The 16913-nt window shown below is 37.5% G+C and overlaps 1 protein-coding gene across 2 annotated transcripts in view; it reads left to right on the top strand.

The window, feature by feature from the left end:
• The first annotated feature begins 442 nt into the window (after positions 1-442).
• HIVEP1 (HIVEP zinc finger 1) overlaps positions 443-16913 on the top strand; it is a 182445-nt gene continuing 165974 nt past the window's right edge. Inside the window, exons 1-2 of one of the 2 annotated variants that reach the window (XM_036752792.1) lie at positions 443-505; positions 3847-3991. In XM_036752792.1, the coding sequence (XP_036608687.1) occupies positions 3952-3991 (40 nt within the window). In that variant the 5' untranslated portion in view covers positions 443-505; positions 3847-3951. Of the gene's footprint in view, positions 506-699; positions 796-3846; positions 3992-16913 lie in introns of those variants that run through there. The other variant, XM_036752783.1, reaches the window with a different exon arrangement.

Raw genomic sequence — 16913 nt, forward strand, 5'->3', positions numbered from 1 at the left:
TACCCCCGGCCAGGTCTCCGCTACGATCCTGTTTAGTGTTGAGAAAAGAGAAAAATGTTGGGCGCAGGCCCCCTCCGCGGTCCGGTCCTCCAGTCCCCTCTCCTCCACCCCCCTCCCCCCGGGGCCCGCTCCCCCTGTTTGATATTTCTGTGCGGGCTGTTTTAGTGTCAGTCGCCGGCGTGGAGAGTGGTTGCTGCTGGGGCGGCGGCGGCGACTGTGCTGGAGGAGGGGGAAAGAAAAGGGGGGGAGAAAGGGGGAGGGGCAGGGGGAGGGGGAGGTCATGTTTGTGTTTGAGGTTGTCAAGTGAAGGAGGGATCCCAGGCGCCGCCGCCGCCGCCGCCGCCGCCGCGCAGGGGTCGCGGTGCTTCCGAGCTGCTACGGCTGCATGTACTGCCGCCGGAGCTCCTGCTGCGGCTGCTTCCCCCAGCGGCGGCGGCGGCGGCCATCAGCAGCTCCAGCGCCGGGGCCGGGGCCGGCTTTGGCGGCGGCGGCTCCGCAGCTGCAGGTTTGAAGTGGGCTCCGCAGCGGCAGTAACGCCGCAGCCAGCCCCGGGAGGAGGCGGAGCGAGGGGCGAGGCGAGGGAGGACCCGCGGATAACGCGATCCCCGGACTGGGGGTGCGGGGAGGGGAGGGAGGAGGGAGTGCGGGTCCCCTGCGACCTGCCGGGAGAGGAGCCGAGAGGAGCGAGCGGGGAGGAGAGGGGAGGGGATGGCGGGGTGGGGGGAGACACTTCCTACTAGTGCGCGCCTCAGCCCTGCTGCAGCCGCCGGAGCTCCGGTCTCGTAGCTCGACCAGGTAAAAAAGAAATCTCACCTCCCCGCAAACCTTGTTACCGCCGCAGACGCATTTTTTTTTTGGTGGGGAGGCTGGGTTCGAGGAAGAAAGAAAAGAGGGGGGCGTGAGGAAGACCAGGCCTCAGCTTTCCCACCCCACGGCTTTGTGGGCTTCTCTTTTTCCCCTTTCTTCTCCTTTCCCCCCTCCTTCCTTAAAGTCCCTTTTTACTCTCGTCTTTCTTCTCTGGATTGTAGATAAGCGCATGCAGTAGTTGTGATTGGAAAGATGGGCTTGTAGTTGTGTTGGTTCGGGGCTTGCATTTCGGTGGTGCTTGTTAATGAGTTATTGGCTGTGGAAGGGAGAATGAAGGGGGGGGTGTGTGTGTGCTAGCGGTGGGGAGGCTCGGATGCTGCCGCTGCTTTCCCCCTTCTCTTCTTCTGGCTCCATCGCTTTCTCTTTTTCCTCCTCTTCCTCCTCCGCATCCACTCTCGGGTCTGTCCTGGGTTTGCAGTTCCATCCCCCCCCCCTCGTCCTGGCATGTGAAGCGCTTTGTTCAGTGCAGCGTTGCAGAGGGGTTTTCCCAGGCTCCGCCCTCCACATTCATTCATGTTTTTCCCTTTGCAACTGTCTTTACGCTTTTGATCATGTCATGTTTTTGCTGTATGTAGTAATTTTTTTTTCCATAAAGGAATGATCGTACTAAGCTAGTGTAAGGCTGCAGTCTTAAAAATGCCCATCTTTTGCCATAAAGATTTTTAACATGGAATGGTAGGTCCAAGAAGGGTGGGTAGGCAGTGTAGAGGTAGAAGGAAGAGATATTAACGGACTGGCAATTTGCATGTTTAAAATTTTATACTCCAAATAATTTTAAATTATGTAATTGTATTGCATTAAAATTGAAGTTCACACTTTAGAAGTCTCAAGTAGACACTGTGTATAAAAAGAAATGCAGTTCAAAGATCTGATGCTTATTTCGAACTAATTATACTTAATTCTGTATTGGATAAATGAGCAAACAAGGTTCTCTGAGTTGTGGCTTATAAACTACTATAGTACATAGAGCCTGACTATATCAGATGCCTGGCAAATCATTTAGCGTACATTATGCCATGCACTTTTTCATGATCCATTATTGTGCTTTACATTCTTCCAAATATTATTTTTCAGAGAGATTTATAAATATTTTAGTATGGCCTTTAATGACAGAGTTCAAGGAAAGGAAAAGACATTTAACAACAATAGGTAGCTTTTGCCTTCTTTCTCTTTTAGTGACTTTCAAGCACCAATCCACGCATTTCTAAAAGCTTGCTTGTATTACTGTATCAGTGTTCCAAAATATGTCTCTTTTCCCACAAATGCCAACTGACTTTCACTATTAGAATTATTTCTTAGCTACATGGTACTTGACAGTTTCGAATAATGAATTCCTAGTGACTAGCTCACTAGGAATTAAAAACATTTAATTCCCCTGTTTCTGGCTGTGGGGCCTTTGCATAGTGATCATGCTGTCCTATTAGAAACCGAAAATAATAGTACTTGGTGTTTGTTTACCAACTGTCTTTCAAAGTTGCTTAATGAAAAAAGAAAAATCTGCTTTTTTAACTGGTGTTTATTACAAGCTCTATTACAGTGCTTGGGAGAATTGATGGATTTTTGTAGTTAATCTGGGAAGGGAGAGTTGACAATTTTGGGGGGCGGGGTATTCTAGTGCTTCTTTGTGGTAGGAAGGTGACCCTGAGTTTTCCGTGGAGTTCCTGGTAGTTCCCATCCCTGGAAGGTCATTATAGGCTAGGGGTGGACTGACTCTATGTCTCTTCTGAGGAGCATCTTTAAAGGAAAAAAGAAAAGCCTCCTTACTTAATAGTTGACCATCAGGTGATTATTTTATATATACATATATTATACATACATATACATTTTATTATATATAAATGTATGTCATATGTACACACGTATGCATACACATACATACATAGCTATTCATGAAATCCCCAGCTAAGGCATAGATGCAAAGAGTACAAATACTCTTGAATCATAGATCTTTAAATTATTCTTGGAGTTGAAGATTACTATATATAGAGTAAATACATTTTATTGTATATGTACATGTACACATATATGTGTACTTTAAGGATCCAGGATTTCATTAGTATGGATGTACCTCTCACTGATGCAGATTGCAATTGTTGAATTCCCTAGTATTCTATAGTGGTGAGTTGCTGTGGTTGTAATAATCATCTATTGATGAAGTCTATTAACAGCTAATTTGATTCTTCTGTGATATAGAAGCCCAGAGTTTTAATGCATTCCATCAAGATAGGACCTCCTAGAGCTTGTATTCTTACTGATGGAGTCTTAGAGGACCTCTTCTAGTTGCCTTCATGCCAAAATGAAGGAGTGGAGGACTTTATTGAATTGTAATAATGTTTTTATGATTGGTAGAGTCATTTGAAAACTGAAGTGGGGCTGTTTTTGAGTTTTCCTGTTAAGGAATCTCAGATCTGTAAAATAATTGGATTTAATCTGCATTCAAATCCCACTTCTGACATGTTACTAGCTGCATGACCATGGGCAAGTCAATTAGCCTCTTTGAACTTCTGACCTTCAAATCAGAAAAACCTAGCTTCAAGCTCTACCACTGTTTATGTGACCCTTGGAAAAGTCACTTAACACTTCAGTATGCTAGACAGCTCTCTAAGGTATAAATTGTACCACAGATGCCAATTTATACTGCATTGGTAGAGTGAGCTTCTTCATGGGGAGTGATTTAAACCCCTGAAATCACAGGTCCTGATTAATGCCTTCACCTGCCCTACGGACCACCTCCTGAGGAGGAAGTGAAATAATGAATGCAAAGTCCTTTGTAAACTTCAAAACTTGAGATAAACATGTCTGGTCCTACTGCTGCCATTCCTACTACAGGCCAAACTTGAATGGCAGATTAGTGAGCCACGAAGAGGGAGCCCGCCCTCTTCGATGCTTGTTCCTGAATGTTGTGACTCCTGTCCTGACATTGGAGTCTCAGTATTTGTACCAATTTATCATTGAGTGGTTTTGTTTTCATTTCCACAGTACATGGATTAGCTGACACATTTTGTGAGTTTATGGAGCTACCCTTCCTTGACCTGGTTATACCACCATTTCTAAGAGGAAATCGTTGCTTGTGACTAAGAGAAGATGCCTCGGACAAAACAGATTCATCCCAGAAATCTGAGAGGTAAGAGCCTATATATTTTTTCCTTCTAAAAAATATTATCATGTTTGAGATATCTTGAGTAATGAGAATCGGTAAGATTTGTGGAATATGACATTGAGGATCAAATGGTTTTGCGTGGCAAAACGACTATGCTGTTATAGATAGACACGTTAAAGGTCTAAATGTAAGCATCTCTTAGCAGTCAAAAAAAGTCTCGTTTTGCCTTTGAGTGATCTATCTCAATGACAAAAAAGGCTTTAGTCAAAGCTTTTTTTTTTTTTTTAAATTCAGGAGTTCTATCAGTTTCTCTTGTTTCTTAGGAAATGCTTAAGAAATAATTTATTTGCCTTGATATTTGTCTTCATTATTAGTTTACAAGTCAGAATATCTGATTTAGAAGTAAAGAACAACTAGTACTGGTTTTTAAGAATTAAATTTGACATTTATTGATTGGATCTGTTACTTGCAGAACTTGAAAGCAGGACATTTGACCTGTTTTCTGTCAGGAAACAGAAAGTCAGCCAGTAGTGGGTGGTATATAATTCACATAAGTAATGGAAATGAGTGCATTTTTTCTCTATTAGAAGAAGTATAATTTTAATACCAGTAAGGTAAGCTCTTTCTGCCTTATAATTTCAAATCATTTTTTTGTCTTTAATGTATTTTTTACTCTTGTATTTTTTTCCTTTTGGCAATTAGGTAAATGCTTCACTAAATTAGACAGTGATTTGCTGAAGCAAGCAAGGAAACAATTCCAAGCAGATTCTAAAAATGATCTTAGAGAATTTTACCACCATAGATTTCTTGAGTACTTGCAAAAGTATAAAATGACTTAAAAATAGAACAGCTTCACTGAAAAGCACGTTTGGAAAAAAAATATATGCCACTACTCTTTTTTTTTTTTCTCTTTTTGGCAGGGCAGTTGGGGTTAAGTGACTTGCCTAAGGTGACATAGCCAGTACATATGTCAAGTATCTGAGGCTGAATTTGAACTCAGATCCTCCTGACTCCGGGGCCGGTGCTGTACTCACTGCGCCACCTAGCTGCCCCAGTGCCGCTGCTCTTAAGACCATAGAAACACAGATTTAGAGTTGGTGATCATCTGGTGAAGTACAGACCCCTCACTTTACAGGCAAAAGTAAATGATATTTTCCTTCATTTCTGAAAGCTATTTAATAAAAAGGCAGGGGCACTCCATCTTTCCTTCATCTGTAATGTGTCTGCTGGGTAAAAGGATATTAGAATTGTTTCATTAGCCCAAGCCAAATTGATATAACAATGCATGCGTGAGTGTTTTTTTTTTTCATTTAAAGATTCAGTATATGAGTGTGAGATTTAACAGACTTGTGAAATTCATTTTCAAAGAGATTCAGATAATATTGTAAATGATGTTTTACTTTTGCTGTGTTTCAAAAAGATTTCGAAATTGGTGGAAGTTTTTATAAAATATTTTACTTAAAATGCTTTGTGATACTGAGGTGCTAGTTATTTGAGACTGCTAACCTGGAGAGTACAAGTCACAGGTATTTTGGGGTTTTTTGTGTCAGACATACTTTAAAATTCAGAGTTTAAAAAGGGGAAAAATATTTTGTATTGTGGAGAAGTTATCAATGGTTTCAGAGCTAAAGAACATGAAAAAAATTGTTCCATCATCCTACCAATGATAAGCTACCCTATTCCTTGACTTGAATAGTTAATTGTATTCACTGTTTCAGGCACAGGAGAGCAATTTACAGTAAATTAATGAACTGAATAATATTGACGGCCTTCAGTAGGTTAATGACCTGCCAAAAGCTAAGGTTTTATTCACGAATAGGATCTGATTCAATAACTACATTCCTTTCTGGTAAATACATAATAAAGCTGTCAGAAAAGTTATTGAAAAGAAGTAACATTTTATGTTAATCAAAATGAAAAAAAACTACTGAATGCCCAATTTCCATAGGATACTGTGGCCAAGGATACAAAGAGAAAATAAAAACAGTCTTTCCCCTCTTCGACCTTATATTTCTAGTGGGAAAGTACAATATGTACATAGATACATAATAATTTTCTTAGTTTCCTCAAATTCCTAGAAACAAGAAGGAAAACATTATGAATGTTTTGTGACATGTTGATAAAATCTCTCATGAAAATTTTATGGACAAGATGGAGAGATGTGGACCAGATGTTAGTACAGTTACATGAGGTCTCAACTAGTTGAAAGGGTGGGTTCCAGTGAGTGGTGACAAATAAATAAATGTCAGTCTGGAGGGACCTCTTGAGTGGTGTGCCAAAAGGCTCTGTTTTTATGTTGTTCTGTTCAATTTTATGACATAGATGACATCCTGAATAAATTTCTTTAATGATTTGAAGCTCCAGACAGATGATAGATTAGATAATAGAAATGGATCTAAAAAGATTATAATAGAATGAAACAGTGGTTTTGAGACTAATAAGATGAAACTTAATAGCTATAGGAAATTTTAAAAAACTCTGAATTCAGGGTAAAGTGAACAGTGAAGATACTCTTCATAGGTCTGAATAATGCAGTGGTGATCGCTATTAAATGGTGTTTTAGGAATTGAAGGATTTCTAGTTTCTAAGCTGTTGATTCTGCTTATATATTACTAAATGGAAGGTACTACACTTATTATTTTGGCTTAGCAATAACTTAGATGTTTAGACCAAAAAAGTGTTTTGAGACAAACAAACCTAAAAGCTAATTTAGGGCATGATTTTGCATCATTAATATTTTAATGTGGTGACTGATTTGGATCAAAAGATTCAGAATTCATACTTGAGTTTTTTTAAATTCACAAGAACTTAACTCACCTTCATCCGTCCATGATTCACTTTGCCAAATACGGAGATTATTTCACATCAAACTAATTAACTAAAAGGGCATTATCAAAGTTGAATAAGAATGTCAGCAAGCCAGTTTGAATACAGAAGAAAGTCATTGCAAAATTTTTGGTTCTCAATACAAGAAGAGAATTTGAATTAAATTCATAGAGAGCCTGCAGAAAGTCATTAAGGAGTCTCAGGAAAAGACAAGCTATTCCTAAATGTTGAATTGGGCATGGATCCTAAGTTGGGAAATTAAAGGAGCATTTTTCCTTAGTTAAGTTGTAGCTGCAATAAAGATGGTGGTGGTGGGTATCCCTTCCTACTAGGAGTAATGATATAATGATTTGACAGAGGGATCAGAGTGAGCAGATGTCTCAGTGGTATGTTAAAGGTCAAAGGACTATTTTGATTATGAATTGTATCAAGTTTTAAAAGTGGTATTGTCTTTTCTTTTAGTCCTCATAGCCTTGTTGCTATAGAGTTTATGATCACCCCAAGAAATTATTGAAAGTTACTAATATTTTATAAAAGTACTATACTTCAACAATTAAGTTTAGCCGCCTTTTTTGTTTTTATAGGTGGTGATATGTAGTTTTTTCTTCTTTCGCAACTAAGTTTGCATACTGAGATGTCTGTTTTCCCTTATGTTATTTTTTTGGGGGGAGTCAGGAGCCATGATTTAATCTGGTCTAGAAACTTCTACTCTTTCTCCACCTCTCCAACTGATGCAGATCATCAATTTCTCTGTAACTTAAAATCTTAGAGAGTTGCCTGAGGCTCTGATAAGTTAGTGAGTTGCTGAGAAACCTGCAAAGTTTTCTAGAGGAAATTAGGTTTAGGCATAGTATATATAAAAAAGGTCATATCATAAATACACTAGTGAAAAGGGATTAGAGATGCCTTTTAGTCAGACAGACATTTATCAAATGCAGACTATGGCCAGGCCCTGTGCATTCAAAGAAAGGGAAAAATCAGTCCCTGCTTTCAAGGAGCTCACAGTCTAATAGGGAAAACAACATGAAAATAATCCGTATACAAATGGGGTATGTAATGGATAAATTGGAGATACTCGACAAACAGAAGGAGCATGAGGAGAAGTTTCTAATAGAGGGCAGTTACCTGGGATTTAAAGAAAGCTAGGAAATAGAGGTGAGGAGATAGAGAATTTCAAGCATTAGGGACAGCCAGTGAAAATGCTGGGATTCCGGAGTGTGTTGTTTGGGCAACAGAAAGGAAGGCCAGTGTCACTGGACTGGAGAGGAGTGGGGGAAAATGGGAGGAAGGTTTAAAAAGATTGGAAATGTAGGAGGAGGCCTGGTTGTAAGAGCTTTACATTTCAAAAAAGAGGATTTTACTTTTAGTCCTGAAGGCAGCTTTCACAACTTTGCATAAGGGAAGAGTTCTTTTACTAAACTAGGGATAGAGATTATCATCAAGAATAAAATGGACAATTTTGATTACATAAAATTGAAAAGCTTTTGCACAAACTCAGTATAGATAGAATCAGAAGGGAAATGATTAAGTGAGGAAAAAAAATCTTTGCAGAAATTTCTCTGATAGTGCCTGATAGCCAAGTTATATAGGGTGTTCCAAAAGTTGATTAATAGCTCAAGGCTGCACTAAGATTTTTGGGACAGACTATATAAGGACTTGGTACAAATATGTAAGAACAAGATTCAGTCTTCAAATGATTAAAAGATTTGAACAAACAGTTTTCAAAATCTGAAATGCAAGCTATCAGCAGTCCTACAAAAGTATTTTAAATTACTGCTAGTAAGAGGAATGAAAATCAAAACAACTCCAAGGTGCTACCTCACACCCGTTAGAATGACAAAAAGTTTAAAAAAAAAAAGGAAAATGACAATTATTAGAGGGGCTGTGGGAGGATAGGCACACTAATGTGTTGGTGGTGGAGCTATGTTGTAGTCAGAGCATTCTTTAAAGTAATTTTGAACTATACCTTGAAAGTTCCCAATCCATTTGGTCCAGTGACGCCACAACAAGGTATATTCCCAAAAGGGAGCTCAAAGAAAGAGCTCTTATGTGAGTTTTCTACATCCGTATGGTTATATGTACAAAATTATTTATAGCATCGCTTTTTATTGTAACAAAGTATTGGGAATAAAGTAGATACTCATCAGTCGGAGAATGGCTGAACAAATTAAGGTATTTGCATGTAATTGAATATTATTGTACAGTATGAAATGACAATAAGGACAAATTCAGAGAAATCTAGGAAGACCTGTACAAGATACAGAATATCATATACTTGATATAAGCTCAAGCAGAACCCAGAGAACAACTTAAATAATGACTACAACATTGTAAAGGAAAACAACTGCGAGAAAACTGATGAGAAAGAAACATATTTCCAGCCTCTTAAAAGAGAGATAATAGACAAGAGGTGCAGAATGAGACATATGTTTCTAGACCGAGCTAATGTATGTATTTGTTTTTGTTGACTGAACTTATTATTTCAAGGGAAAGATTCTATTTGGGAAGGAAGAGTTGTTGGAAGGTGCTTGATGAGTAGTGATCCTGTTTTTAAAGAGAAAACTTCCATGAAACATTTGAGAATATGTAAAAGTGAACAGAAAGAAATTCAGAAGGGACACAGATAAGGATGATTTTGTTACTACGACCTAAAAGCCTACTGTCCATAGTAAAAATTAGTAGTTTTCTGTCCTTTGCATGTTGAAATGTTCCTGTTTAAGTCCATTATTAAAGACGAACATTTTCAAAAACGATGAAAAAAAAGTAAATGCCTTTTTTAAGGTTAGTATACTGCTCGAATATATAAGTGGAAAAGTGAACCCCTAGCTTCTGAACTCTTAAGACCAAGCCCCTGGCCGTTACTTGATGCTTCTTTTCTGACTCGTCTGTGGTAAAATTAAAAAAAAAATGGCATTGGGCAGAGGCGATTACATCGTAACATCCTAAATTTGGAAGTGGAACAGATGTTACGTGTTATGTGGTGCATGCAGTCCCTTCATTTTACTGATGAAGCAACTGAGGCTCGAAGCATTTACTTTACTTGCCCAGGTCTTCTGACTCTAAATCCAGGGCTTGTTCTGTACTCTGTCACAATAATGAACATCTCATTCTTCCTCATTTTTTTTTTTTGCTGACCAATCCTGTTTAGTTTTCAGTAGATTGCACTTCACTAAACTTTCATTGAATGCCTATTGTATACATGGAAGTATGGTTGAGATTGGGAACACAGAGGCTAGAATAAAAATCCTTGCCCTCGAAGGTTATAACCTGATAATCAGAGAGAGAGGTTTGGTTTAGATGATTTTAATGTTTCTTCTAGTCTTGACACAGTGATTCTACAAAAAGGGGTTCAATGGGTGTGGGCATGACTTCTTACATTATTTTCCCAGCTAGTTATTGTAAAGCTGAATGAATATATAATACTGTATTTGAACTGTATCAGAAAATTTGATACATCATGGACCATAGGGAACTCACAGGAAGTAAATTTGTCTACTCTCTTGTGTTTAAGGTTTTGAAATGGTAACTTTCTTTCATGCATATGTGTTTTTATAGGAGGAAAGTTCAAACAAAAGCTTTTAAAATACGTAAAGGAATTAATCTATGATATTTCTTGTCAATATGCAAGATATGTCAGCATCAACAACTTCACAATAACTTGTGCAGAAGAGTCTGGAAAAAGTTATATTTATTCAGATTCAACCCTTAGAGGATCACAAAGTATCAAATCTGGAAGGAACCTTAAAAGTCACGTAATCAAAGCCCCATTTCAAATAAGCTACTGTGCTTATAAACCATACCTGGGTAAAATTTGTAGGGTGGTATATTGGTAAGATCAGTCTTTGATTCAGAAGACATGAGTTTGAACATTGGCTCTCACATTCACTCTTTGAGCCTTTTTCCTCCTCTGTAAAATAATAAAAATACTTTCAATACCTACCTAACATGGCTCTTTTTGTAGACCTCTAAAATATGTATACTTCTGTATAGATAAATATTGATGAATCTTGTTGAACCAAATGGATGAGCAACTTAACCTCTTTGGGACTCAGTTTCCTCCTCTGTAAAATGAAAAAGTAGAAACTGAAGATCTCTAAGGTGCCTCCCAGTCCTAACTCCTATGAGCTAATGAAATGTGAGTTTTATATTTGTAATTTTTTCATGAATTCAAAACTTGAGACTGTTGCCATCAAAATATTTATAATACAGCTTTTTGTGGTAGCCAAAAATTGGAAACAACATAAATGCCTGTCAATTGGAGAGTGGCTAAACAAATTGTGGTAGGGTATGTGAATATAATGGAATGTTACTGTATTATAAGAAAGGATGGTGATGCAGAGGAGCACTGGAAAGATTTACATGAACTGATGCAAAACGGAATAAGCAAAACCAGGAAAACAATATATATAAGGACAACCACAATAAAAATGGGAAGCACAACAACAAAAACAACAACAAATCTAAATGATGTACATAAAACATTAGATCTTTTCAATGTGTTGGTTGATTTTTTTCCTGAAATTTTGTTTTCTCTTTCTATTAAAATATTCTTTAACAGGGGATGGATTTCTATAGAGGGTAAGAGGAGTGATACGGGCAGAGGGGGAATCTAAGCAGTTTGAAAAACAATGAATAAAAAAATCTATAAAAACATTAATATAGAGTCTAAATAGTCTTATGTGATACAAATCAAATTTCCATGTTTAGTCAACATTCCCATTATAATAACACAGCCTTAAAATTTGTGATAGGTCATAGAAATCTTTACTGAGAACTTCCCCCTCTTCTAACTGATCCTTCACAATTTTAAAATAATTCAGTTTCATATTTTGTGTCACATTGTGCTCAGATATATGGGGACGGCTTTATAGTTAACAGGAAAAAAATGGAAAACTGGTTGTTGCTGGTGTTGGCATCAGTATTGTTATAATCACTGAAAGTTGTTGTGTAAAATAGCTTGTTTTCATAATAATCAAATTGAATCAAAGCATTTTATTTAAAAAGCTTCAGGTTTATAATAAATATCTGATTTTTGTGTGGTTTATTTTTTAGATTTCATGTTACAAGCTTTTAATATCTATTATTTGAATATTTGGCTACTGTAGTGTTTTTTTCTTTTTGAAAGCAAGCACAGAATACAGTAGTAAAGTAATAGTATAACTAATAAACAGCCTAGTAATTTCACTTCAGAGATAAGTATATACTTATAAGCTTTAGTTTTTGCTTTCAACATAGCAAAAATATAGTATGTGATGTATGAAATATAGTAGTAGCACAGCAATCTAGATTTGTGGTAGAGTCATAAGTCATTTATTTAGAATTCTTGGTAATTCAGACAGTACTAGGGAAAACTTACCATCATGATGCCTGTAGGGAAGGGTGATATTAACTACAGAAATTGTAATAATTTTTGTAAGAAATTAAATTATTTTTAAATACATTGGCAGCGCCATTTGTATACTGGCAAAGTGGCAATTAGAATTGATTTTTAGGTATTCGGTTAAACCAGTCTGATAAGACTTGGTAGCATTTTATTAATTTGGAAAGCAAGCTTTTTTTTTAAAGGAAAATAAGACTGCTTTCCAGAGCCAAAGTCATCGTCTTATGTGAGATGCCCATTTGCCTTATACTTAGTGAACTAAAGCATTTTACACTTTACTGAATTCTTAGAATTTTAGAAGAAAAGCGTTTTCTTTGAGTGGCAAAGACTTTGTGGGAGAACTTTGTACACAGAAGGCATTAAGGTTTGGCTGTAATGTAAATAATAAACCGTCCAAAAAGAATCGTTGTGGTCAAGAATAAATGGAGCCGTCTTGGTCTTCTAGGTATCAACCAGCATCTGTAATAATAATAAACATCTTTTGAGTTTCCATATGTGCAAGAAACTGTATTAGTTGTAAAGATGAATATCTTAGGGTCCCTGTCTTGAAGGACTTTTAGCTGTCATCTTTAAAGACTATATCATTATCATATTTAGTGTATGTTTAGCACATTGTATTTTTAAATAGTTCTTTACTTACTGTATTCTTCTCTGGAAGTTTGCGTGGACCTGTGATCTTAATGATACAGGTATGCGCCTCAACAGTGTAAAACTGAATCTATTCATACTTTCTCATCCTATGCAACTCTTATTCTTGTCCTTCTTTGCATTACCCATGAGAGGTCTCTCTTGATATTGGGTGTGTACAAATGGACCACACAGGTAGTTTATTGTTTATTTCTTGCTTGAAGTATATGACCAGTCCACCTTCTTTTCCAGTCATACATTACGCAATATTTTTACATCATTTCTGCGGTGTAATTCTTCATTTATGATATGCTAAGTCCTACTCATGTCCACTGTATGTCTCTCTGTCATCCTTCCAGTGACCTTCAACTACAGTTCTTTGGAAATTGTGGCCTTCTATACTTTGCTGCCATATGTAATAATAACAGTGATGATGATGATGATGCTAGCAGGTAACATTTATATAGTGCCTACTATGTGCCAGACACTGTACTGATCAATTTACAAATATCTTACTTGATTTTCACAATAATTCTGGGAGGTAGGTGCTTTTATTATCCCCATTTTACAGATGATGAGACTAAGGCAAACAAAGATCAAGTGAATTCCCCAGGGTCACACAGCTAACAAAGGATCTGAAGCCAGTTTTGAACTACGTCGTCTTGACTTCAGAACCCATGCTCTAACCACTGAGCTACCCAAGTGAAGACTATTTAGTGTTTTAAAAAAAAACAAAACGGACCTTTGTTTCAGAGAGAAGCTCAAGGTCATTAAAAGAACTGTATGATTTTCCAGAGGCAATTCTCTGGGAATTAACCCACTTCCTTCTCAGTTTGGATTTATTTCATTGTTTACCTTCAGTGTTTGTCTAAGATGTGTGTACTGATGGACCAGCTCTATTGCCTGTCTATCTAACTGCGTATCATAGTCTGGATGATAGACATTCTTCATCCATTTGGTTTTTCTTGTGTGGTTAGACAAGAATCTCATTTAGGAGATACATACCAGGGCTTAATTCAAGCAGCTCAGCGCCATCCACAAATAGAACTCATGAGAGTAGCAAACACCTTTATGGAGTTTCTATCTCCCTGTTTAGTATCCTTTTTGACGTATATAATAATCAGTGTCTTCAAATAAAGTTCTCAATGTTGTTTTTTTTAACGAATCTTAAATAATTTTTATGTGTGTTAGAGATAACTTGTGGAGGAGAATTACTAAGTGATGCCTGTGTTATCTATGTATTTGTATGTTAAATATGTAGGCAAGGTGCATTTCATTGTTTTAAGAAATATTGAATTTGTCCCACCCTTTCTAGTGGTTTCGATACCTATTTAGTTAGCACCTTTGGTGCTTGTTAGCACTCATAGTATACGGGGTGATATTACCTTAATGCAGTGACTTGTTTTTCTGGTTCAACACACTGTGCTGGGGACAGGGGTGGTGGTTTAGGCCATACATTTTTCATAATGAGTACATAGAAACGTCTACTTGGAATGGTGAGAGTTTGAGGTGTCTTCCTAGTCATTCAGGAAGTGTATTTTGCCAAACCACAGAACAAACAGCTCTTTTTACTTACTTAGCCCTTAATATGAAGGATTAATCGTACCTTCTCCTTCTCCCCCCTTTGCCCTCTGCCCTGTTCTTAGGGTATAAAGAACATCACTTAAAATTTTTTGTGTTTTTTATATTGCTCCAAGTTTGCAATACTTTTATTAAACAATAAGCACAAATTCCAAATTCCTAAATAAAAGTTGTTCTTTCAAAAATTTTTGGTTAGCTTCATTAAATATAGTTGAAAGAGGGACAAAGTATTCAGTGTTGTTCAGTTGTGTCCAACTCTCTGTGACCCCATTTAGGGTTTTCTTGGCAAAGATACTGGAGTGGTTTGCCATTTCCTTTTCCAGCTCATTTAATATATGAGGAAACTTAAGGCAAACAGGAAAAAGTGACTTGCCCAGGGTCACATAGCAAATGTGTCTGAGGCCAGATTTGAACTCAGAAAGATGGTATTCCTGACTCTAGGCCCAGTACTGTATCCACTGTGCTCCCTAGCTACCCAAGTATTTAGTAGGGGATCTGTTTTCAATGTCAGTATTAAATTTTGGACACAAAGGCATAGAAAACATTTTTAGCAGTCTTCTAAGCAAACTAATATGAAAGCATTTACATAGAATGTAAAGGTCCAGAGTAAAAAGTTCTCTTTTTTTCTTTTCCCAGCAGTAAGTATAATAGAGTATAGGATGTTTGCATTTCATGAAAAATGCACTTGTATTCTGGTTATATATTTGAACGGTTCAATGAACAATTGTAGATAAAGAAGGAATGGAATCTCTTAAGAAATATTTTTATCTCAGGTAATTAATAACACTTTAGTTCAGAACATTTTATCAATTGCTCCTGTAGGATTTATAGAAATAAGACTTTCTGTTGCTTTCAAAAAGTTTGCATTTCAATTGGGAATACATATTGCATTCATGGAAGAAGATTTAAGAACATTAAAAAAAATGAATCAAGGGTTTTACCTGTCTAGTCAGAAAGAAAATCAGTGGATGAAGACTGTCTATATCCAGTCTTTGATATGCAGTTGGATAGGCAACTTTTAGAGCTCATCCATCTCTGGGGTGTGTATGAGAGAGAGAGAGAGAGAGAGTGTGTGTGTGTGTGTGCGCGCGTGCGAGAATACGTATATAGGGTACATTACAAATCAGCAGAACTAGGGCCAGAATTATAAAGGAAGAAAAGGGAGGAGTAGATTGCCTTTGGGAAATTGTGAGGTTTTTTTAAAATTACTCTAAATTTCTCCTAGAAACAAAAGACTCTCTTTTGAACACCAGTAGGCTTCCAGTGCTGCTATTTGTGAATCATGGAGCACAACTGTCTCCTATGAAATGAAGCTGAGAATCATCCAAAGCACAGTAGAGAGGCTCAGGGATGGTGGGTGTGAATAGGCTGTAACACATGGTAAATAAGGAACGATGACAGAAAAGTAGCATAAGGGATGTCATCAAATATGTGTGACTAGAAAAAAGTTGGCAAGAATGAGGAAAAACTGATAGATAACTGTTCTGCTGGTATTCCTGTGATGTCAAAGAAAACTTACAGCCGACGATGAGCTTATTGTGTGAGGGACTTCTGGTGATGGGCTTGGACAGGTCCTGGGGGAGGGTTGTACTGAGTGACCAGGCATACCTGGGTTGTAATCTTCAACCCTGGAGGAAGGCCTCACATAGATGAGATCAGATATATTCATATTGGAGTACAAAATCAGTGGGCCAAATTTAATTTCTTAGTAAGCTGATTTCATGTCCTGCCAGGGGAGAATAGTAATGTACCTTTATATAGCACCTTAATGTCTACAAAGCGCTCTTGAAACAATCCTGTCAGGTAGGTAATGCAAGCATTCTTCTCCCCGTAGAGGAAAATGAAGCTCTGAGATGAAGTGACTTGTTCAAAATCATATAGCTCGTAAATGTTCCTGGATCTGAGAGTTTCCTGGGAAATGGGAAGATTAAGTGTCTTACCTATAGTCAGCCTGAATATATCAGAATTGGGTCTGAAATCTAGGTTTTCCTGACTTGCCAGACTGGGTTGCCATGCTTCTATGCTGCCTCTCTGGCATCCTTTTTTTTAAATTAACTATATTATTATTAGTTTTTGATACATATTTTCTTTCAACTGACTAATGAAGAATTTTCATAAATAATGATCTGGAAAAAGTTAATTTTTTTTATCCACTGTACACACTTTAGTTGGCCTTATCTTGGACTGTGGGCCTCAATGAAAAAGAGCATATTGGGTAACAGGTTAAACGAATGAGATTGTCGTTCCATATAGTGAACTCTGTAATATGGATGATTTTACTGGGTGAAGTTTTGAAGTTTCAAGAAATGATGGAGCTATAGGAGATATTTTGGTAATTTCTATTGGCTCCTTTACCACTTCAGAAAAATGGTTGACCTTTTCTTTCCTGCTGTAAAGAATTAACACTGCCTTATTGTTGGAGAAATGATACATTCAGACTTCAGTTCATAAGTCTCAAGTTAATGTCTCAGGCTGTTGATTGCAGACTACCTTTTCCTCTTGTGGTGCTATTCCTCACTGCTGCTCATCCAC

Source organism: Trichosurus vulpecula, chromosome 1 (assembly GCF_011100635.1).
Source record: "Trichosurus vulpecula isolate mTriVul1 chromosome 1, mTriVul1.pri, whole genome shotgun sequence".
NCBI classification, from domain to species: Eukaryota; Metazoa; Chordata; class Mammalia; order Diprotodontia; family Phalangeridae; genus Trichosurus; species Trichosurus vulpecula.